The sequence below is a fragment of the Patella vulgata genome, chromosome 5 (genome assembly GCF_932274485.2).
Source record: "Patella vulgata chromosome 5, xgPatVulg1.2, whole genome shotgun sequence".
NCBI lineage: Eukaryota > Metazoa > Mollusca > Gastropoda > Patellidae > Patella > Patella vulgata.
Window position 1 is genome coordinate 43,096,025 of NC_065883.2, and position 25,746 is coordinate 43,121,770.

A 25,746-nucleotide genomic window follows, 5' to 3' on the forward strand; every position below is an offset into this window, starting at 1 on the left:
GGGACGGCTCTTTTGTCCGTCAGATTTGGTCCGATAATTATGAAATTCGAAGTCTACCATCCTTAGGGTGTAACGGTGATATACTAAACCGTTTTTTTAAATCGGATAAAAAGTATGACCTCTATAGGGTCCACAAGCTAAGAACGCGATTTTTCGTACAATCAGGTGCCATAATTCAGGAAGTTATGGTCGGATATGCACAAATATCGAAAGGAACTGGGTTTTAAACTTACATTTCAAGGTTCATCAAAATCAGAAGAAAATTGTGACCTCTAGAGGGGTCCACAATCTTGATATACCATATTTTTATGCTATTTGAGAACGAGGGGCAGTCAGTTTTGGTCCTATTTTCACGAATTTCGAACTCAACCATCCTTAGGGTGTAACGGTGATATATTAAACCGGTTTTTTAAATCGGATAAAAATTATGACCTCTATAGGGTCCACAAGCTAAAAACGCGATTTTTCATACAATCAGGGGCCATAATTCAAGAAGTTATAGTCTGATATGCGCAAATATCGAAAGGAATCGAGATCTTTGGGTTATTATAAACATACTTCAACAAAATAGGATAAAAATTGTGACCTCTATAGTGTCCACAAGCTAAAAACGCGATTTTTCATACAATCAGGGGCCATAATCCATGAAGTTACGATCCGATACATGCCAATATCGAAAGGAACCAAGATCTTAGGGAGATAAACCTATATTTCAAGTTTCGTTGAAATTGGATAAAAATTGTGACCTGTAGAGTGTCCACAAACAATTGTGGATGGACAGGGGCGACAACAATATACGTCCACATTTTCATGTGGACATATAAAAAATAATAAAATAATATATGACCTAGACATCGGTCATATATCCCCCTTACTTCAAACAAAAACATGACCTCATGTTTTAAGCATTAATAAAATCAAAATCCTTATATTTTTTCAATTAATCAAAGTAACATAATCTATCACTATTTTCATGATAATAACTTCTATTTCTGTACATAGGATACCTGTAAGGCCTGAAATGATGTCCTTGCAAATTATACTAGTTAAAGTTTTCATCAGGTAAACGTAATCTGGGTCCTTGTATTCTATTTGAATTCGCATTTATGTATTGTTGAGCACTATAATCTAGTTCCTCCTCCAGAACCCAAGAATACGAAGTTGCTGGACAATTCTTCCACTGAATGAGATATTCTTGTTTTGTGTTCTTAACTCTTTGTCTAAGCACTTTGTCGGATACTTGTACAGGTGGATTTGTTGAACAAATTCCTACATGTCGATGGTCTTGACTGCTGGTACTTTTGGCACTAGAACTTGAAACATCTTTCATCGCTGCCTCACTGTCAAATTTTATTTGACAACCTTTATCATGGCTATTGGCAGGATGACACATTGTTTCTCTTGTCACCATTAACACAGGGTTATTCCCAGCAGCCACATCTTTAGTATCAGGAACATTTTGAACACCCACATCCTCTTTACTGAAGACCACAGAAATCCTTCTTAGCAAAAAATTCTAGCTGTCGCTGTCTATCCCTTTGTCTTTTGGCAAAAGAACGATATTTCTTTTTTTCCGAACTGGGCAATGAATTTTGTGAGAAGCCCCATTTAAACTATTTAAAGCTGATTTCTGTAGAACCCCTGTCCTGTTTTAAGACTCCAAGACATTGGTAGTTGATTCAGATTTCTTATTGCTGCTACTGCTGCTGAAGGAAGAATAAAGTTGATATCCATCCCCTCTTCCAAATATGTTTACAATTTATCTCGCTTAGCTGTACCGGAATCAAGAGTAGACAATTTTGTTTACTCTACCCGGCATCTCCACCATATAACACCGTTCGACTTTCAGGGAATGTAGCTCGTCGATGTGCATTCTCTAAGTATCAGAAATGAATACAGATTTTTGGAATGGATCCTCAACATTTGATTTCAGGAGCAAATAATTAAAAGCAACAATTTAACAACTTATAATTTCCTATGTATCGGACCTCCAACTAGTGTATAGGTTCCCTAAGCTGGTCTCTCAAACTAATAATCATCTTACATACATTTGTCTATTTATACAAATTAGTTACTTAGAAAGTGTTGACATAAACATATAATTATTGAAGGATTAAGACTTAGGCATTTAATTTTTTAAAACAATAACTTAACAGATCAACCACTTTAATTGCCAGCCTGTCATAATTTGACTGACAGGTTAATTGCTGTCTGCCTCTAATGACTAACCAAGCATTAATGAATATTAAAATATAGATTTGAAATTTAAAACAGAATTAAAAAATGATAAAATAACATATGACCTAGACATTGGTCATATAAACATCTGGTATATTAAAGTTGTGGACCCTCTAGAGGTCAGAATTTTGATCTGTTTTTGTTATACGCCCACATTTAAATGTGGTCGTATATTGTCGTCGCCCCTGTCCGTCTGTCCGGCGTCCACAATTGCTTGTGGACGCTTTAGAGGCAAAAGTTAATATCTGATTGACTTTAAATTTATACACAGTGTTTAAGGTCTTGAGATGAAGAATCCTATTGATTTTCAGTGATTTCTGATAATTACTGCCAGAGTTATGGTCCTTGATCACTTTGAAAAATCTTGTGGACGCTCTAGAGGTCAAAGTTAATATCCGATTGACTTTAAATTTATACACAGTGTTTAAGGTCATGAGACGAAGAATCCTATTGATTTTCAATGATTTCTGATAAGTACTGCCAAAGTTATGGCACTTGATCACTTTGCAAAATCTTGTGACGCTCTAAAGGCCAAAGTTATCATCCGATTGACTTCAGATTTATACACAGAGTTTAAGATCTTGAGACGAACAAGTATATTGAATTTCAATGAATTTTTATGACTTGGAACAGCTAAATCCATGATATTAAAAGTTTTGTATACAAAACGTTAGCATGGGGCAGAACTTTATAAAAAACAAACAAATTCTAATGGTTTTCTGAGTTATTGCTCTTAATCAGATTTTAGTGTATTATAAATGTTTCATTACCGAAAAAAGTAAAAATATGCGACAACTCTTGTTGACTGCCCGGACGATTTAGCTGCTGTTGGCGTATGTTTCGTTGCCTGGCAACCTATCTTTGAAACTTGAAATGCATGTTTATAACCCAAAGATCTTGGTTCCTTTCGATATTCGGGCATATCGGATAGTAACTTCCTTATTTATGTCCCCTGATTGTATACAATTTTCTTCTGATTTTGATGAAACTTGAAATGTAAGTTTATAACCCAAAGATCTTGGTTCCTTTCGATATTCGCAGATATTGGATAGTAACTTCCTGAATTATGGCCCCTGATTGTATGAAAAATTGTGTTTTTGGCTTGTGGTCTCTCCAGTGGTCACAATTTTTATCCGATTTCAAAAACCATTTGATTATATCACCGTTACACCGTAATGAAGGTTGAGTTCGAATATTGTGAAAATCAGACCAAAATGGCCGCCGCTTGTACGTGAATAGTGTAAAAAATATGGTATATCAAGGTTGTAGACCCAGTAGAGGTCACAATTTTAATTCGATTTTGATGAAACTTGAAATGCATGTTTATAACCTAAAGATCTTGCTTCCTTTCGATATTTGGTTTCGAATCCCCGGTTGTACGTGACAAGGAGTAGGGTCGCCTGTCCAACCTCGTGGGTTTTCTCCTGGTCCTCCGGTTTCCTCCCACTGCTAAAGACCCCTATGCGCAAGCAAATTATTGAAATAAAATTAAAAAAAACCATATGTTAGTCCCGAAATGACCTAGTTTGTGTCGAGTGGACGTTAAACCCCATTTCTCTCTCTCTCTCTCCTTTCGATATTTGCACATATCAGTTCGTAACTTCCTGAATTATGACCCCTGACTGTACGAAAAATCACCTTTATTAGCTTGTGGTCCCTCTTGAGGTCACAATTATTACCAGATTTAAAAAAACATTTGATTATATCACCGTTACAATGTATGGAAGGTTGAGTTCAAATTTCGTGAACAATGAATCAAAATTGCCGAACAAAACGGCTGCAGTTTGTACGCGAATAGTGTAAAACTATGGTATTTCAAGGTTGTGGACCCTTTAGAGGTCACAATTTTAATCCGATTTTGATGAAACTTAAAATGCATGTTTATAACTCAAATATCTTGGTTTCTTTCGATATTTGCACATATCGGATTGTAACGTCTTGAATTATGGCCGCTGATTATACGAAAAATAGCCTTTTTATACACCCACATTTTCATGTGGACGTATTATGCCGTCGCCCCTGTCCGTCCGTCCGACCGTCCACAATTTGTTTGTGGACACTCTACAGGTCACAATTCTTATCTGATTTTAACGAAACTTGAAATATAGGTGTATCTCCAAAAGATCTCGGCTGCTTTCGATATTGGCATGTATCGGATCGAAACTTCATGGATTATGGCCCCTGTTTGTACGAAAAATCACGTTTTTGGCTTGTGGACCCTATAGAGGTCACAATTTTTATCCGATTTTGTTGAAACTTGAAATGTAAGTTTACAACCCAAAGATCTTGGTTCCTTTCGATATTCGCGCATATCGGACCGTAACCTCCTGAATTATGGCCCCTGATTGTACGAAAAATCGCGTTTTTAGCTTGTGGACCCTATAGAGGTCATAATTTTTATCCGATTTAAAAAACCGTATTGTTATATCACTGTTACACCCTAAGCACGACTGAGTTCGAATTTCGTGAAAATCGGCCCAAAACTGACAGATAAAATGGCCGCCCTTCGTTCTCAAATAGCGTAAAAATAGGGTATATCAAAGTTGTGAACCCTATAGAAGTCACAATTTTTATCCGATTTTGTTGAAACTTGAAATGGAAGTTTATAACACAAAGATCTTGGTTCCTTTCGATATTTGCGCATATCGAATGATAATTTCCTGAATTATGGCCCTTGATTGTAGGAAAAATCACTTTCTTCTTAGCTTGTTCTCTATCCATCTCTCGAAAATGTGGGCGTATCCTGCCTGGCAGCCGCTGGTTTAGCTTGTGGTCCCTCTAAAGGTCACAGTTATTATCCAATTTTAAAAACCGTTTGAATATATCACCGTTACACCGTAATGGAGGTTGAGTTCAAATTTCGTGAAAATTGGACCAAAACTGTTGGACAAAATAGATGCTGTTCTACGCGAATAGTGTAAAAATATGGTTATCAAGGTTGTGGACCCTGTAGAGGTCACAATTTTAATCTGATTTTGATGAAACTTGAAATGCATGTTTATAACCCAAAGATCTTGGTTCCTTTCGATATTTGCGCATATCGGATTGTAACTTCCTGAATTATGGCCCTTGATTGTTGGAAATATCTATTTTTAGCTTGTTCTCTATCCATCTCTCGAAAATGTGAGCGTATTCTGCCTTGCAGCCGCTGGTTATCCTATTTAAAAAATAACATGAATATATCATTATTACACACTAAGATCTTTTTTAGCTTGCGGATTATCTAGAGGTCACAATTTTTTTATTTCAATTTATTTCAACGTTTAAATATTTCACCATTCCACCATAACGAAGGTTGAATTCGAATTTCGGGAAAATCGAAATAAAAATGGCCGCCCCTTGTACACAATTATTTGCGCATATCGAATTGTAATTTCCCGAATTATGGCCCTTGATTGTAGGAAAAAATCACTTTCTTTTTAGCTTGTTCTCTATCCATCTCTCGAAAATGTGAGCGTATTCTGCCTTGCAGCCGCTGGTTATCCTATTTAAAAAATAACATGAATATATCATTATTACACACTAAGATCTTTTTTAGCTTGCGGATTATCTAGAGGTCACAATTTTTTTATTTCAATTTATTTCAACGTTTAAATATTTCACCATTCCACCATAACGAAGGTTGAATTCGAATTTCGGGAAAATCGAAATAAAAATGGCCGCCCCTTGTACACAATTATTTGCGCATATCGAATTGTAATTTCCCGAATTATGGCCCTTGATTGTAGGAAAAAATCACTTTCTTTTTAGCTTGTTCTCTATCCATTTCTCAAGATGTGGGCGTATCCTGCCTGGCAGCCGCTGGTTAATGTCTGAACCCCAGCGATGTTTAGCATATCATTGTTCAATGATCTAAAGGAGATTTGTGACCGGCCTCCAGTCTATGGATAACATTACTGGATCAGTGTATTTTTTCCATAGATTGGACTGAAGTACTGGTAGTAAAAATCAAATCATGAGAGGAACTTTTCATAATAATTCAGTACTGGAAGCATAGTGTAGTGTTCTTTAGCATACAATACATTTGTATCTAAGCAATTGAGAATATGATTTGTAGGCACTTCTGCCAAAAATTAGCAATTTATTTCTTGTCAAGACTTCAAACATTCATAACTTCGCTCAGATTAAAGTCATTGACTGAATTTTTCACTACATTCATTTTTCATTATCTATTTTTATACGCCCACATTGAAATATGGTCGTATATTGTCTTCGCCCCCGTCCGGCCATCCGTCCGGCCGTCCGTCCGGCATCCACAATTGCTTGTGGACGCTCTAGAGGCTAAAGTTAATATCCGATTGACTTTAAATTTATATACAGTGTTTAAGGCCATGAGACGAAGAAGCCTATTGATTTTCAGCGATTTCCGATAATTACTGCCAGAGTTATGGCCCTTGATCACTTCAAAAAATCTTGTGGACGCTCTAGAGGCCAAAGTTAATATCCGATTGACTTTAAATTTATACACAGTGTTTAAGGTCATGAGACGAAGAAGCCTATTGATTTCCAGCGATTTCCGATAATTACTGCCAGAGTTATGGCCCTTGATCACTTCAAAAAATCTTGTGGACGCTCTAGAGGCCAAAGTTAATATCCGATTGACTTTAAATTTATACACAGTGTTTAAGGTCATGAGACGAAGAAGTCTATTGATTTTCAGCGATTTCCCATAATTACTGCCAGAGTTATGGCCCTTGATCACTTCAAAAAATCTTGTGGACGCTCTAGAGGCCAAAGTTAATATCCGATTGACTTTAAATTTATACACAGTGTTTAAGGTCATAAGACGAAGAAGCCTATAGTTATGGCCCTTGGTCACTTTGAAAAATCTTGTGGACGCTCTAGAGGCCAAAGTTAATATCCTATTGACTTCGGATTGATACACAGAGTTTAAGATCTTGAGGCGAACAAGTATATTGATTTTCAATGAATTTTTATGACTTGGAACAGCTAAATCCATGATACAGTATTAAAAGTTTTGTATACAAAACGTTAGCATGGGGCAGAACTTTATAAAAACCAAACAAATTCTAATGGTTTTCTGATTTGTTGCTCTTAATCAGATTTTAGTGTATTATAAATGCTTCATTACCGAAAAAAGTAAAAATATGCGACAACTCTTGTTGACTGCCCGGACGATTTAGCTGCTGTGGGCGTATGTTTCGTTGCCTGGCAACCTATCTTTGAACTATTTATAGCATAATGATTCCTTACTTTAAGTGAGAAATTAGGATAAAATATTTATAACATTTGTAATGACTATCGGACACCGGTATAGATATTCAATAGGATTCGCTGATGGCATATTAGTCATTACATTTTATTTTTTCAGAAAAAACTGGATGGCTCCATTGTTGTTATGACAAAGGATGAAGAAAAGTATCAGTGCATTTTGCCAGAATCAGAAGAAAAAAGACAGGTTATGTGCTTTTCAGACCCATTAACATATCAATAGGGACGGGATAAAATATATCGAAATGATGTGCAGGGTTTTTTCCTAGGCAAATTTAGCTGAAAAATTAATTCTTTGCAAAATTTTTGACCTAGCACTATTTTTGGGGTTGTGGATCGGCGGCCATTTCCCACGATGGCGACCATTTTCCAATAAATTTTGATTTTTATACGCCCACATTTTCATGTGGACGTATTATGCCGTCGCCCCTGTCCGTCCGTTCACAATTTGTTTGTGGACACTCTACAGGTCACAATTCTTATCCGATTTTAACGAAACTTGAAATATAGGTGTATCTCCAAAAGATCTCGGTTCCTTTTGATATTCGCGCATATCGGACCGTAACTTCCTGAATTATGGCCCCTGATTGTACGAAAAATCGCGTTTTTAGCTTGTGGACCCTATAGAGGTCAAAATTTTTATCCGATATAAAGAAACGTATTATTATATCACCGTTACACCATAAGGACGACTGAGTTCGAATTTCGTGAAAATCGGCCCAAAATTGACAGACAAAATGGCCGCCGTTCCTTCTCAAATAGTGTAAAAATATGGTGTATCAAGGTTGTGGACCCTATAGAGGTCACAATTTTTATCCGATTTTGTTGAAACTTGAAATGTAAGTTTATAACACAAAGATCTTGGTTCCTTTCGATATTCGTGCATATTGGATTGGAATTTCCTGAATTATGGCCCTTGATAGTAGGAAAAATCACTTTCTTGTTAGCTTGTTCTCTATCCATCTCTCGAAAATGTGGGCGTATCCTGCCTGGCAGCCACTGGTCTTTCACAATATTGTATTAGAAACATTTTGAATAGGCCTTCTAGGGTTCCCTTTCCAGGGTTTTGGGGGTTGACAAACATGAATACAATATTATTTTTCATTTTCGAAAATCCAATATGGCGACCATTATCCTTAAAAACAAATGGTGGAAAACATTTTTTTCATTGAGTATTAGATTAGATTTCATATGCAGTGTAATATGTCCTTCATAGTGTTATCGGTGTCGACAAGAGTGGATACAATATATTTTACCAATTTCAATGATCCAATTTTGTTTAAAGAAATAACCGAAAGAGTATAAATATATTGATCCAATATGGCAGATTTATTTATTTCTAATTTATTTACAAATGGTTATTTTCTAAAATTTCCCTCATAGCACACTGTATGGCGTATGCCCATCTTCATTAGCCCAGTTCGGAGAAAAACAGTAGGACGTTAAACCCCATTTCATTTCATTTCATTTCGTTATTTTCTAAAAGATTTCAAAAAATGTTTTCAACAACAAAATGTTTTCAACAACAATTTCTGAACCAAATTTTCAAATGTTCATTTTTATACCCCCACATTGAAATGTGGTCGTATATTGTCATCGCCCCCGTCCGTCTGTCCGTCAATCCAGCGTCCACAACTGCGTGGACTCTCTAGAGGCTAAAGTTAATATCCGATTGACTTTAAATTTATACACAGTGTTTAAGGTCATGAGACAAAGAAGCCTATTGATTTTCAGCGATTTCTAATAATTACTACCAGAGTTATAGCCCTTGATCACTTCAAAAGTTCTTGTGGACGCTCTAGAGGCTAAAGTTAAAGATACATTATGTAAGATTTGGATAAAGAACTAGCCATTCTTGCTATAATAGTTCGAAAGTAGATGATGTAAAATGAATAATTTGCAAATTTCATTCAAATTACTCTATTGCAAGCGAAGATATTAGCCTTTGAAGGTTTGACAGACGTATGCAATAATTTCAACCACCATACTGGTTGATCGAAGCTAAATCTCGGTCCTCCATATTTGATTAAATCAAAGTATCGCTGAACCATTCTAATCTATTTAATATCGGAGAAATCTGATGCCATCGAGAGTTGATTAAGGCCTGGGTCAGTTAATTAATGTCTAATTAATACTTTAGAAAACATTTCAGGCCTAAAGAAAGACCTGCAATAGGCAGATTTAGCTCTTGCATAATGCATGTTTAATATCCGATTGACTTTAAATATATACACAGTGTTTAAGGTCATGAGACGCAGAAGACTATCGATTTTCAGTGATTTCCGATAATTACTGCCAAAGTTATGGCCCTTGATCACTTTGAAAAATCTTGTGATGCTCTAGAGACTAAAGTTATCATCCGATTGACTTCAGATTGATACACAGAGTATAAGGTCTTGAGACGAACAAGTATATTGATTTTCAATGAATCTTTATGACTTGAACAGCTAAATCCATGATATTAAATATGGGTTCCCAGAAATGTATTTATCGGGTGGTTATTTCCAGGGGCGCAGATCGCCAAAAATTAGTGGTGGGGACAGTCCATGCGCGGGCGACTATTGGTAAAGAGGGGGGTTGGGGGATTCCTCCCCCGAATTTTTATACGCCCACATTTTCATGTGGACATATTATGCCGCGCCCCTGTCCGTCCGGACGTCACAATTTTTATCCGATTTTGTTGAAACTTGAAATGTAAGTTTATAACCCAAAGATCTCGGTTCCTTTCGATATTCGTGCATATCGGACCGTAACTTCCTGAATTATGGCCCCTGATTGTACGAAAAATCACGTTTTTAGCTTGTGAACCCTATAGAGGTCATAATTTTTATCCGATTTAAAAAAACGTTCTATTATATCACCGTTACACCCTAAGGATGACTGAGTTCGAATTTCGTGAAAATCGGCCCAAAAATGATAGACAAACAAAATGGCCGCCGTTCGTTCCCAAATAGCGTAAGAATATGGTATATCAAGGTTGTGGACCCTATAGGGGTCACAATTTTTATCCAATTTTGTTGAAACTTGAAATGTAAGTTTATAACCCAAAGATCTCGGTTCCTTTCGATATTCGTGCATATCGGACTGTAACTTCCTGAATTATGGCCCCTGATTGTACCAAAAATCGCGTTTTTAGCTTGTTGACCCTATAGAGGTCATAATTTTTATCCGATTTAAAAAAAAACGTATTATTATATCACCGTTACACCCTAAGGAAGGTTGAGTTCGAATTTCATGAAAATCGACCCAAAATTGACAGACAAAATGGCCGCCGTTCGTTCTCAAATAGCGTAAAAATATGGTATATCAAGGTTGTGGACCCTATAGAGGTCACAATTTTTATCCAATTTTTTTTAAACTTGTGGACCCTATAGAGGTCACAATTTTTATCCGATTTTTTTGAAACTTGAAATGTAAGTTTATAACCCAAAGATCTCGGTTCCTTTCGATCTTTGCGCATATCGGACCGTAACTTCCTAATTATGGACCCTGATTGTACGAAAAATCGCGTTTTTAGCTTGTGGACCCTATAGAGGTCATAATTTTTATCCGATTTAAAAAAGTATTATTATATCACCGTTACACCCTAAGGACGGCTGAGTTCGAATTTCGTGAAAATCGGCCCAAAATTGACTGACAAAATAGCCAGAGTTCGTTCTCAAATAGCGTAAAAATATGGTATATCAAGGTTGTGGACCCTATAGAGGTCACAATTTTAATCCGATTTTTTTTAAACTTGTGGACCCTATAGAGGTCACAATTTTTATCCGATTTTTTTGAAACTTGAAATGTAAGTTTATAACCCAAAGATCTCGGTTCCTTTCGATCTTTGCGCATATCGGACCGTAACTTCCTAATTATGGCCCCTGATTGTACGAAAAATCGCGTTTTTAGCTTGTGGACCCTATAGAGGTCATAATTTTTATCCGATTTAAAAAAGTATTATTATATCACCGTTACACCCTAAGGACGGCTGAGTTCGAATTTCGTGAAAATCGGCCCAAAATTGACTGACAAAATAGCCAGAGTTCGTTCTCAAATAGCGTAAAAATATGGTATATCAAGGTTGTGGACCCTATAGAGGTCACAATTTTAATCCGATTTTGTTGAAACTTGAAATGTAAGTTTATAATAAAGATCTCGGTTCCTTTCGATATTTGCGCATATCGAATTGGAATTTCCTGAATTATGGTCCTTGATTGTAGGAAAAATCACTTTCTTTTAGCTTGTTCTCTATCCATCTCTCGAAAATGTGGGCGTATCCTGCCTGGCAGCCACTGGTTTTGAAAACCAGACGCTCTAAAACGCTCTAAATGATACGAAATATAACCGAACACCGCTGGTGTGAGCTGCTAGAGGTTGGCCGGGGGGGGGGGGGGGGCTTTTACTCTGAGGGGTTTTTGCCAATGACAAAATAGTTCAGGGAGCAATTTTTTAATCGAAAAAAAATTCCAATAAAGTGTTTAATATATTTAAAGCTAAAGAACAGTACACTTATATCCACGCTGCCCGTTTCTTTTCCCTTTGTCTTCTTTCTGGACGGCCCATAACATGTTTTAGAAAATGTCTTTTCCGATAAATTTCCTAAATTTCTAAACCATCTTCAAAACAGCAAAAAAAAAAAAAAAATCACTTACATGTAATAATAAGTTCACGATTCTTGGCTCAGCTTACTGTACTCCAAAAAATAGAGGCTTCGAGTCTTAAATTTTAGATTTAATTGCCTATATTCCACAGAGAGAGATAGAAACCAGTCTTTAAAAATACGTTTATCTAGTATGACAGCAAATCTAGCAATGAAGGGTTCCCCTGATATACAAACTAAATCATTTAGTTAGGTGATTTATCATCCAGTATACCAGATAAAAACAAAATCTCAGTTATTCCTTAACCCTTCAATACCCAGCGTGTCAGATATGCACACCTACATGATATACATATATTATTATTATAATCCCTATGGACTATTTTAATTATTTACGTCACTCCAAAACCATGTGAGAAGGCGTGGACATCCAGTTTCATTCTCATTCCGAGCGTGAACTTCTTAGCCACGTGTTGTGGGTTTTTTGCTCATATTTCGGGACACAGTATATCATGTCCCCACCACTAAAAATATGGGTGGGGATGCGTCCCGGTGTCCCCACTGGGATCTGCGCCCATGGTTATTTCCAATAAAATTATGGTACTTTTGTTATATATGAGTAGAGATATCCAATCTTACTAGAAAAATACTGGATTCCCCGAAAAACACTCATGGAGCGTATACAGGACAAAAATGTAAGGGTTCCCCTAATCAACAGCTCGACGATTAAGAATTTCTGCACGCGTAATGTCAAAGGTCATACGCGAACATTGAGCGGTTGATGTTCAAGTTGATAAACTTTATGAAGAGTTAGACGTAAAACACTTTCTGAGATAAAAATGACGGAAAAAGACGCAGGTAGTGGATAATCCGAGAATTTAATTAGGATTTGATTTTTGTAATAAATAGTAAGCGATTAAAGACAACATTGTCTTATGTATGCAATGAATTCTCCACTGACTTCCAAGAGAGGTAAGTCACGCGACGTAAACATGACCTGGTTTGATCAAATTTTTATAGCAGGACATTCCTTCGCAATTAAAATGTTTGAAAAGGATTTGAAGCAAAGTTATGACAAATTAATTAGTTTGAATATGTTTTTAGTCCATATATACCATTAAATCACCCAGTTTGTACGCGGGAACCCATCTTTAAAAGTTTCGTATACTAAACGTTAGCATGGGGCAGAACTTTATAAAAACCCAAAAAATTCTAATAGTTTTTTGATAATTACTAAATAAGTTGTTACTCTTACCGGTAATCAGATTTTAATGTATTATAAATGTTTCATTACCAAATAAAGTAAAAATATGCGACAACTCTTGTTGACTGCCTGGACGATTTAGATGCTTGCTGTGGGCGTATGTTTTGTTGCCTGAAAACCTATCTTTTGTATTTATCAATAATATACTTTTTGGTATACGTACTACATAGTGAAGCATATTCAAAGAGTGTTACCTAGGTCAGAATGTACAATAGACATATCTAGGAGAGCACTAGTTATAGTAAAGTATCCACATCTCTAATAAGATTAGTTTCTGGTTTTACCACATCCTATCATGGCCTGTTTCAATTCGTTCATCTTAAAGTTTTCATATCTGTATGTACCGTTCAGTGTTTTAAAGAATATCTGGGCCATGTTTCACAAAATCTTAAATCTCCTTAAAATCGTCTTAAATTAAAATTCCATCCTAAATTTAGATTGATGCGTTTCACAAAACGATTTTAAGCATTTTAGATAAAATCCACTAAAATAATATTGTAAATTAAAATTGTATCTTAAAAGATACATTATGGGAGATTTTAATAGAGAGTTGGCCATTCTTGTTTTAAAGTTACAATTTCATATTTTCTAAGAAAGTCAAAACATAATTATTTCTATGTCTTTTGCTCAATAGGTTGTCAACTCACAATTATACGATCATAGGTTATCTTTCTCACACTTAAAAATCTTCACACTGGAAATAATAACACAATTACCCCCAATTACCTCCCTTGTTTTCCTATTCCCACCATGGAATGGCTGTCTTCAAACGATTGAATTTGAAGTTGAAAATGATATTTTTGCCAATTTCTCAACTGGCAATAGTGAATTATAGGATTAATAGATTATTCTTTAACAAGGTAGGACTGTTTATAGATACCATCTATTTTAGGGCTTTATTTTAATACATTTTAAAAATATAACTTAAAAATATGAAATTGTAACTTTAACAGTTCAAAAATAGATGATGAAAGAAGAATATTTTGAAAATTTCAGTCAAATTACTTTATTCTGAACAAAGTTATCACCATTGTAATTTTTGACTAGAGTCAACTCTCTCTTCACCGTCTCCGAGAATGGCCGATAGTTTGATTGACAGGGGTTAACTCCACCTACATAATCTCGATTATCAAGTAATGTTTTCAATGGATGTGGTACCGTTAGCCTATGTGGTTTGAGACAGGGTTGCAATTCAATTCTTATCACATTTATTTTTACTACAAATTAAAAATAAGACTTTTAATATATAGATAAGAAGCAAAAGTTTGAAAGGAATGGACCAAATCAATGAGGCATAATTATAGCCTACATTGTTATTAGCCTGCTTGTACTCTTGTACTGTAACTGGTAGGCCTACGTAACTCCCGAAGCAGACAAATAGAAAACAGTGATCCAATGGGGCTGCAATTCAACTGGGGTGATGTTAGCTATTTCCATAATTTTTCTGTAAACGCAAGTAACAAAAGAGCGTATAATACCGACATCCAAACTCTCATATATCGAACTTTCAATCAAATTGACTGACATGTGGCCTCGCTCAATAGCGGCCTCGCTTCGTACACTCTATCATTTAGCCTTGATCTAAAATTTCCGGGAGTATAACGTCAACGTAACAGTACTTATGACGCCATTTAAAAATTTAATCAATCAATGAAACCCTGTTTAAATCCAAGCTGAATCCAAGCCATCCGTGGGTCTACAGAGTTGATTTTGTGCATGTTGTGTAAATAAAGATCTAATTTATAATTTCTATGACATCTGAAGCCTAAATAAAGACTTGCAATAATCAGATTTAGCTCTTGCATAATGTATGTTTAACTTAAAATAGTGGCGTTTCACAAAACTTTTTTAGGGACAATTTTAACTAAAATCAATTTTAACTTAGGACAGCCGTCACCCTCTCCTAACTTAAGATCATGACATTAACAAACATTGATTAGAGCTACGTTGTGAGATCTATTGCGGCATATAGATGATAATATTGCCAATGGCCCGGGTTATATAATTTAAATATACTATCATTCACAAAAATAATTTCCATTCAATTTCTTTTCATTGCATGGGAAATATAGCTGCGGCCCATCCGTCTATTTTATTGTAAGGCAATATAAGCAATTAGATGACGCCCAAATTAAAACCCCAAGAACACTAGACACAAACTATGTCATTTCGGGACTAACATATGGTTTAATTTTATTTGAATAATTCGCTCTAGAGAGAAAGTTAACGTCCACTAGACACAAACTATGTCATTTCGGGACTAACACATGGTTTTTATTTTATTTGAATAATTCGCTTACTGGGTCTTTAGTAGTGGCAGGAAACTGGAGGACCCGGAGAAAACCCACGAGGTTGGACGGGCAACCCTACTCCCTGTCATGTACAACCGGGGAATCGAAACCCTGTCAGTCCTATAATACTAGATACGCCATATGCAAAGTATTTATGGTTTTGGGGTTATGATGATTTATATAGGAGCCAAGGGTATGTTATATATTGGGAAAAAATCATTTTAATTTAGTAAGATAGATAGGCATTATCCAATAAGGAGTGTGGCACTGGGACTGGGACTGAAATTTCAAATCTAGGCATTGGAACATTGGTTATTTCGTGTATTAGTTTAAAAGTTCTTAAATACTTTTAAAATTCGACAATACTTTAGTCTAGATTAATCCTTTGAGTCAGAAATATCACATGTTTGTGACAATTCTCAATAGTTTCTGTTATCCAAAATACCACAAAACTACGAAATTCAAGCGATTTAGATTATCGATACGCATTATTTCCATTGAAGCCTGCAAGTAAATCAAATGCCAAGGTCACGAAAGTGACATGCAAGTTCAAGGCCAACCAACTGATACATTTCAAAACGAATAAAACGCAATAAACTTATTTATTTCATCTCTTTACGACTATCTGACCATGTGCAGACATTGTTACAACGTATGAAACTCTCCTCATTGGTATTGTAACGGTTAGTTCAACCTGGCAACAGTTTTCAGTTCTGAAGCGTTTATGCTTAAAATCTATTTTAGTGATTTTAGTTGAAGTTTTTGTGAAACAGGGCCCTGGTGCGCAAGTTATTCTTAAGTATTTTATTTCCAGCAGGATTTGTTTTTCACTCAATTTGTTGAGCATTCTGATAATTGACACAGTAATTGGACCACCATGTCCCTTACACGATGCTAAAACCTCAAGCATTCTTGAGCATTTTTTTTTTTATACGCCCACATTTTCATGTGGACGTATATTGTTGTCGCCCCTGTCCGTCCGGACGTCCATTCGTCCATCCACAATTTGTTTGTGGACTCTCTACAGGTCACATTTCTTGTCCGATTTTGACGAAACTTAAAACATAGGTTTATCCCCAAAAGATCTTGGCTGCTTTCGATATTGGAATGTATCGGATCGAAACTTCATGGATTATGGCCCCTGTTTGTACGAAAAAATCACGTTTTTAGCTTGTGGACCCTATAGAGGTCACAATTTTTATCTGATTTTGTTGAAACTTGAAATGTAAGTTTATAACCCAAAGATCTCAGTTCCTTTCGATATTCGCGCATATCGGACCGTAACTTCCTGAATTATGGTCCCTGATTGTACGTAAAATCGCGTTTTTAGCTTGTGGACACTATAGAGGGCATAATTTTTATCCGATTTAAAAAACTGTATTATTATATCACCGTTACACCCTAAAGAAGATTGAGTATCAGTTTCTAGAAAATCGGACCAAAATTGCCTCACAAAATGGCCGCCGTTTGTACGCGAATAGTGTCAAAATATGGTAAATCAAGGTTGTGGACCCTGTATAGCTCACAATTTTAATTCGATTTGGATGAAACTTGAAATGCATGTTTATAACCTAAAGATCATGGTTCCTTTCAATATTTACGAATATCGGATAGTAACTTCCTGAATTATGGCCCCTAATTGTACGCAAAATCGCCTTTTTTAGCTTGTGGTCCCTCTGGAGGTCACAATTATTATCCGATTTAAAAAAACTTTTGATTATATCACCGTTACACCGTAATGAAGGGTGAGTTCGAATTTCGTGAAAATCAAACCAAAACTGGCGGACAAAATGGCCACCGCTTGTACGGGAAAGGTATAAAAATATGGTATATCAAGGTTGTGGACCCTGTAGAGGTCACAATTTTAATCCGATTTTGATGAAACTTGAAATGCATGTTTATAACCCAACGATCTTGCTTCCTTTCGATATTTGCGCATATCAAATTGTAACTTCATGAATTATGGCCCTTGATTGTAGGAAAAATCACTTTCTTTTTAGCTTGTTCTCTATCCATCTCTTTTTAGTGCCAATTGCCTTGCGACTTTCACTGTGGCAACAAAGTCCTTCTCTAGCTTTTTAACGTTCTTCACTGCATCTGAACATCTAGTCCACTTCCACTTGTTTAGTTTCTCCTCGGTTTCTAGATTTGTAAATTCCTGCATTATCGATAGTCCATTTGAAGTGACAATCATTTTCTTTAAATGAGTTAATAGACATCCGACACTTTTATGTTATTATCCAGCCACGCGAAGTTAGACTCACAGCCCAGGTTTGTCAGTGGTGCTCACTCTAGTTTTAGTATACTGTATATGGCCACCATATTGGATTTTCACCATGTTGGATTTCGAAAATGAAAAATGATATTGTATTCATGTTTCTTGACCCCCAAAACCCCGTGAAAGACAATCTAAAAGGCCCATTCGAGGTGTTTCTAATAAAATATCATGAAAAAACATTGAAATTTACCGGAAAATGGCCAATCCCCGGCCGAAAAAATAGTGCTATGTCAAAAATTTTGCAAAAAATAATGTTTTCTGCAATTTTGTGAAGGAAAATGGCCACCATATTGGATTTCCATCATATTGGATTTTTGAAAATGAAAAATTACATGTGTATTGTATTCAGGTTTGTTGACCCCAAAAACCCTAGAAGGCCCACTCGAGGTGGTTCTAATACAATATCTTGAAAAAAAAAAAAAAATTTACTGGAAAATGGCCTTCATCTTGGAAAATGGCCAATCCCTGACCCATAAAATACTGCTAGGTCAAAAATTTTGCAAAAAATGAATTTTTCAGCTCAATTCGGCTAAGACACACCCCTACACATTTTGAATTAGGAAAATGACTTGTTATTGTCACATCCCTAATATCAATCTACCTCCCTAGGGACACGGTGGCCCGGTGTGTGTAAGATGCTGGCTCACTATTAACCAGAGGGTTCCGGGTTTGATCCTGATGTTGGTTGAAAAAGTACCTCAGGATTTTCCTGCATGGTTTTTCCTTGTTAGTTCTGCAAGATGGTGAGCCTGGCAAGGAACATTATCTAGTCATTCAGATGGGACAAAAAAACACAAATCACTATTGTCATGCAAATAAAAGAACACATGATGAAATAAGCTGTCTAGGAAAAATGTCCATCATACTCATAGCACACTGCTTAGCATCAAACCCCATATCATTACCCTGGATAATAAATTTAACAATGAAATTACATATAGAAATTAAATTTTGTAATATATGTAAATGATTTTAATTCATTATTTCAGAGAAATTTGTTCTTCTAAAATTTTATTTGTTTTTATTTTTAGGAAAACAGTAAAAATTATAATGGCCCTACACCAGATGAATTAATGGAGGCATTATTTACACAAAGTGCTTGTTCATACAGAGTAGGTTATTCTTCTCAATAATTATTAATTATTATACAAAACTAAATATTTATGCTGCATAAAGTGTAGTTATCACGCTGAACACTATTGTTCATTCCACCATTTACTTAAATATAATAATAAGAATGCAAAACATTTATTTGATTAGCTGCAATTACCTAATCAACATCTTCAATCCCTCCAATCATGTGTGTTAATCAATTGTCTTGTCCAAGCAACTTGTACTGTAATTATCGAATGTTGCAGGTTTACATGAAATGTGTACCAATAATACGATTTATTAGTAGGGGTCTCAAAGTGTTATTAAACTTGTTTAATATAGACTTATTAGACAGTTTGAGTCTTTAATTTGGTTTTTATACTCCCATATTAAAATGTGGTCGTATATTGTCGTCGCCCCTCTCCGTTCGTCAGTCTGTCGTCCACAATCAAATTGTTAATATCCGATTGACTTTAAATTTATACACAGTGTTTAAGGTCATGAGACGAAGAAGCCTATTCATTTTCAGCGATTTTCGATAATTACTACCAGAGTTATGGCCCTTAATGACTTTGAAAATTCTTGTGGACAATCTAGAGGCTAAAAGTTAATATCTGATTGACTTTAAATTTATACACAGAATTTAAGGTCATGAGACGAAGAAGCCTATTGATTTTCAACGATATCTGACAATTGTAGCACTCTTAACTAACTCTCAATTGTGGCCAGACCTGAAGTGTGAATAAGAACAGCAAAAGTTTATAAGGTATTTATAATTCTTTAAAGAGTATGGCGAAAAACTTGTGTTTCCTTCTCTAACATGTAAAATACAAAAAGGAAGTGAAATGGGGTTTAACGTCGTACTGTTCTGCTCCTATACTGGGCTAATGAAGACAGGCATACGCCATACAATGTGCTATGAGGGAAATTTTGCCTGGGCAGCGGCACTATCACCTACTCTTATATCGAATTCCAACTGCCAGGGGATCTTTTACGTGCATTCCAATATATACATGGGACCTCTGTTTTTCGTCTCATCCGAAGGACTAGACAGCTGTCCTTGTCAGGCCCTCCGTCCTGCATCACTGACAAGGGGGAACCACACCGGAAAATCTTGATGAACTTTCTCTGCCAATGCAGGGATCGAACACCAGATCCTCCAGGCTAGCGAGCCAGCGTCTTACCCACTTAGCCACGTGATCCCCATGTAAAATACAACATATAATAAAATACAAATACTATGTTATAGTCTTGACTATTGTTACGCAATGGATATTATACAGAAGACATCTTACTCCTATGTTCTATAGTGAAAACCATTATAAATCATTCTACAAAATTGTGTTGTCTGATTCCTACCTAAATAGATCAATAACGGAGTTACGTCCCTTTAGTTTATAATAGCAACTCAATCCTACAGCTACACTCGACAGAATAATGACAAACTAGCTGACTTAAGTTATCTTATAGTTCATGACAAACTTACAGATCTATATCATACCTAACAGGTTTATAGAGAATTATTACAAGGAAATGGAAAATGAACACTTGCCTTAGAATATCAACAAAGTGTGTGGGGGGTCTGACAATTGACAATGAGCGGTACCCCTATTCAATTGTTGATGTGCGCTATGATTCCTTACATCGGGAAAACATCAAATAAACATCATAAAAAGACTAGGATAATCCTAATATGAAATGACCATTATATTCCTGACTACCTGAGCTTCAAATTGATGTACAATTTATATAATGACTATTATTATTAATTACCTGAAGTGTGAATAAGAACAGCAAAAGTTTATAGGCATTTATAATTTATAATACAGATATAATACCTAACAGGTTTATAAAGAATTATTACAACGAAATGGAAAATGAACACTTGCCTTAGAATATCAACAAAGTGCGTGGGGGGTCTGACAATTGACAATGAGCGGTACCCCTATTCAATTGTTGATGTGCGCTATGATTCCTTACATCGGGAAAACATCAAATAAACATCATAAAAAGACTAGGATTATCATAATATGAAATGTCCATTATATTCCTGACTACCTGAGCTTCAAATTGATGTACAATTTATATAATGACTATTATTATTAATTACCTGAAGTGTGAATAAGAACAGTAAAAGTTTATAAGGCATTTATAATTCTTTAAAGAGTATGGCGAAACGCGTGTTTCCTTCTGCATAACTTTAGCCAATCAAATTACTGGATTTACTAATCGTTACACTAACGTTTGTATACAAGAACATCCAGACTCTTATAGTATTTATATGCACCAAAGGATAAGACTATAACAAATAAATCGTAACAATGGGGATTCGAACCTATGTCGAACCTTGGTTGCATAATAAAATGTGATGGACAAATTTATGTGCAGTTTGAATATACTCCAAGAATCAATAAACACAATTACCCTGTACCTTACATAATTACTGCCAGAGTTAGTAGTAGGGGTCTCAAAGTGTTATTAATATAGACTTATTAGACAGTTTGAGTCTTTAATTTGGTTTTTATATGCCCACATTGAAATGTGGTTGTATATTGTCGTCGCCGGGCCCGACTAATCACCCGAATTCACCGGAATTCATTTACAATCACCGGAATTCACATATAATCACCGGAATTCACCGGAATTCACTTCGAAAACCCCAGATTCCTCCCACAAAACTAATTTATTTTAAATGTATACTATAATACATTATAATGTAACGAATTACTATCTTGATATTCCCACAGGCCAAATAAAGGCCCTGTGGGTATATTTATTTAAAAGACTACCGGAATTCATTTCAAATATATGCATCATGGTTATGATAACGTACAGGGCGCGTCGTATTACCCAATAGGCCGAACTCCAAAATAACACTAAAAAACAATTTGCGTCGAGTTACCCAATAACTCCAAAATAACAACCAAAAACATCAAAAATATTGACTGTGGAAACACAAAATAACAATTTAGTATGAGTTTAAGAAGCGTCACTGGTTTTTGTTCAAATCAGAGGTTCACGGGAGATAACTCGTGATGTGATTTTTGTTGACAAGAAACTTATGTAACTTTCGTTGCAATTCGTTGTAATGTATTGTAATTAGAGATTGATTAATAGTTTATTAAAACAGTAATTATATGCATGAAACATATTATGGTATATATAGTGCAATAAACAATTTAATATTATAGCTATATTTATTTATTTATACTTGCAAATTGTGACGATTGTGACTTTCTGTCATCGACATCGTAACTTGTTTTGAAATAAATAAATGAAATCAATTTAAATAAGTTCCGCTGACAAATAATTGTCTTTGTTCAGAGTATTCTCATGGTCCGACGAGACGGATACGCGTGGAAGTATCGAAGATTGCGGTTCTAGCTGGAGGCCGAGAATTGGGTCAGTACTGTCGTCAGTTGGTAGTCTTGAACATGTCATCCTTTCGTCAATTGAAATGAATCGTTTTGATAGAACTTTGTTTCCTTATAAACTTTATTAATTCTGTAAAAATGTCAACTGTTGAAGAATCCGACATCGATGAAGAAATTGCAACTGCGGATGAATTTGTGGAATATATTCATAGAAATATTATAAAATTGGAACTCTCAATCAGTGAATTAAGTCGACACCATGGTCAAATTGAAACGCAAGAAAAGAAGGACAAGCCGTCTTCTCCAGCCATTGAATCTGTCGTGCATCATGAAAACATTGATCACCAAGTTCTGGAAAATTCTGGTCCTGATAATTTAACGCAATCTTCAAGTTCAAGTACAGTTGGTATAAACCTATCTGCAGAAAGTGTCAACAGAACGCATTTGAAACTGCCTAAAATAGACTTGAGAAAATTTGATGGCAACCTGAGTTTGTGGCATACATTTTGGGATTCTTTTGAAGTGGCCATCCATCTTAATCAAAGTTTAGCTGATATTGACAAGTTTAGTTACTTGAATAGTCTTTTGGAAGGACATGCTGCTGACGCTGTGGCAGGACTCGACTTAACATCTGCCAATTATAAGGAAGCTGTGGACATTCTGAAACGTTGCTTCGGTAATAAACAGCTAATCATCAACAAACATATGGAAGTTCTTCTGAACATTGAGATGGCAGGTAGAAATATTAGACATATCGAATCACACGTCAGAGCTTTGAAATCACTTGGTGTTCCATCTATGTCATATGGAAGTCTCCTAACGTCCATTCTCATGAATAAGCTACCAAATGATCTTCGTTTGATATTAAGTCGTGAAATTAAAGATGACGACTGGGAATTTGACCGTCTACTGGAAATGCTTGGACATGAGGTAGAAGCATGCGAACGTGCTTAGGTCAGTCAACAAAATCCATGTACACAAGGGGCCTCTACATTCAGAAATCAATCACGTCATGAACCATTCAGGAAGAATATGGGCACAGCGACTTCATTGTTTACCAACAATCAGAACAATTCTAAACTTTATTGCACTTACTGTAGAGCACCTAATCATTCATCTAATAATTGTAATACAGTCTCTGATGTATGAGCGAGGAAACAAATTTTAGCTAAGTTTGGTCGATGCTACGTCTGTTTGAAGAAAGGACACCTCAGTCGAGACTGTTCTGAAGGAAAGCGATGTTATCGGTGTAATGGATTTCATCACATTAGTATTTGTCAGAATCGTAATCACAGTCATTTTGAATCAAGACCTCAAGCGTCATACCCATCCGAGAGTTATCAGTCAAGTTATCACATGGGAAATCAAACCGTTCATTCTTCTCAGTCAAGAATGTACCTGGCACAACACTGTACACAAGTTCAGCTGCACCAGTCTTACTTCAGACAGCCATGGCTACGGCTTTTAACACAAATTGTCCTAATTTGAAATTGAAGTTTCACATCATCTTTGACTCCGGAAGTCAGCGCACTTACGTCACAATCCAAGTTAAGAAACGATTGAATCTACCTTCTGTTGGTCAGCAAACTGTCATGATTAAAACCTTCGGGTCAGATAAAGAATCACTCCAGACTGTTGATATTGTCAAACTTAACATCCTAACTGTGGATGGAGGAGAAATAGAGTTGACTGCTTATGTTGTTCCTTTCATATGTGATCCGATACAGAATCAGGCGGTAATTGAATCCAAGAACTTTTATCAGCATCTTTCTGATTTAAAATTGGCAGATTACGTCACCGGTCAATCAGATGTTACTGTCGACATGTTAATTGGATCTGATCAATATTGGGCCTTTGTAACTGGCAGAGTCAAACGGGGGGAGGAAGGACCAATCGCCATTCATACCAAATTAGGATGGGTTCTCTCAGGTCAAACGATGGGAATCATGGGAAAGGAGATTCATAACAGTAATATGGTTACAACTCATGTACTCAAGATATCAGCATCTGAAAGAGATAATCTGGGGGAAGACTTAAACAGATTCTGGGACTTAGAATCAATAGGAATCAAGCCAACTCCAGTCTATGAAGAGTTTCTACAGAAAATAACTTTCAACGGTCGTCATTACACAGTCAACCTTCCTTGGAAATGTCCTCACAAAATGCTTCCTGATAATTACGAATTAAGTCATCGAAGATTATTAAACCTCTTAAAGCGTCTACGCCAGACTCCAGAAATCCTAATGGAATATGACTCAGTTATAAGGGACCAGATTCAAAATGGTATCGTTGAAGTTGTGCCGTCATCAACGCTCAGTAAAGTAGAAGTTGGAAATGTTCATTACATCCCGCATCACGCAGTACTCCGGCGAGACAAGTCCACAACAAAACTACGAATAGTCTATGATGCATCAGCGAAATCATCAGGGCCTTCTCTAAATGATTGTCTATACACTGGACCTGTTTTGTCACAGAAGATTTTGGATATCATCTTAAGGTTTCGTTCTTATCCAATTGCTCTGACGGGAGATATTGAAAAGGCTTTCTTGATGGTCCATGTAGCCGAGGAAGATAGAGACTGTTTAAGATTTCTCTGGATTGATAGTATTTTCAACGAACATCCATCAGTTAATGTATTGAGGTTTTCAAGAGTTGTTTTCGGAGTCTCATCCAGTCCATTTTTATTGAATGCAACTGTCAAGCATCACATCGAGACTTACTTGAAGGAAGACCCTGAATTTGTTGAACTCTTTATGAACTTATTTATGTGGACGACTTGAGTTTGGGGGCAGATAATGTTGATGATGCTTTTAAAATCTATAAAAAATCTAAACTTAGATTGTCTGAAGCTGGGTTTAATTTGAGAAAATTTCGTTCTAATTCAAGGGAACTCAGAGAATTAATTAGTCAAAATGAAACTGAATCTACTGTATTGAATTCTGGGCCTGGTAAAACTTCAGTACAAGAAGATGACACTTACACAAAGAGTTTTCTTGGTAACAAGGCAGATGGATCATTAATCGGTGAGCAAAAGATATTAGGAATATGTTGGGACTGTGACTCTGATGAAGTTGTACTCAATCTACAGGATGTTTCAAATCAAGCTCAAGAAGTCGAACCTACCAAACAGAATGTCATAAGTATCGCATCCAGATTCTATGACCCTATGGGATTTCTTTCGCCGATTATTATTCAGTTTAAACTTCTGTTCCAAGAACTTTGTCGTAATAAGCAGGATTGGGATTCTCCTCTGGAAGGAAATGTTCTTACTACATGGCAGAAGTTAATTAATGGGTTGTGTCTTATGGAACCAGTAAGACTGACAAGATGTTACTTCAATTCTAAATCGAACATTATTTCCTGTCAACTTGTGGGATTTTGCGATGGGTCTA

General features: G+C 36.0%; 1 protein-coding gene across 6 annotated transcripts in view; it reads left to right on the plus strand.

Moving 5' to 3' along the window:
- LOC126820263 (endoplasmic reticulum lectin 1) overlaps positions 1-25,746 on the plus strand; it is a 190,478-nt gene that overhangs the window by 21,037 nt on the left and 143,695 nt on the right. For all 6 annotated transcript variants that reach the window (XM_056101270.1, XM_056101271.1, XM_050548109.2 and 3 more), the window contains exons 2-3: positions 7,571-7,657; positions 18,920-19,000. In XM_056101270.1, the coding sequence (XP_055957245.1) occupies positions 7,571-7,657; positions 18,920-19,000 (168 nt within the window). The remainder of the gene's footprint in view (positions 1-7,570; positions 7,658-18,919; positions 19,001-25,746) is intronic.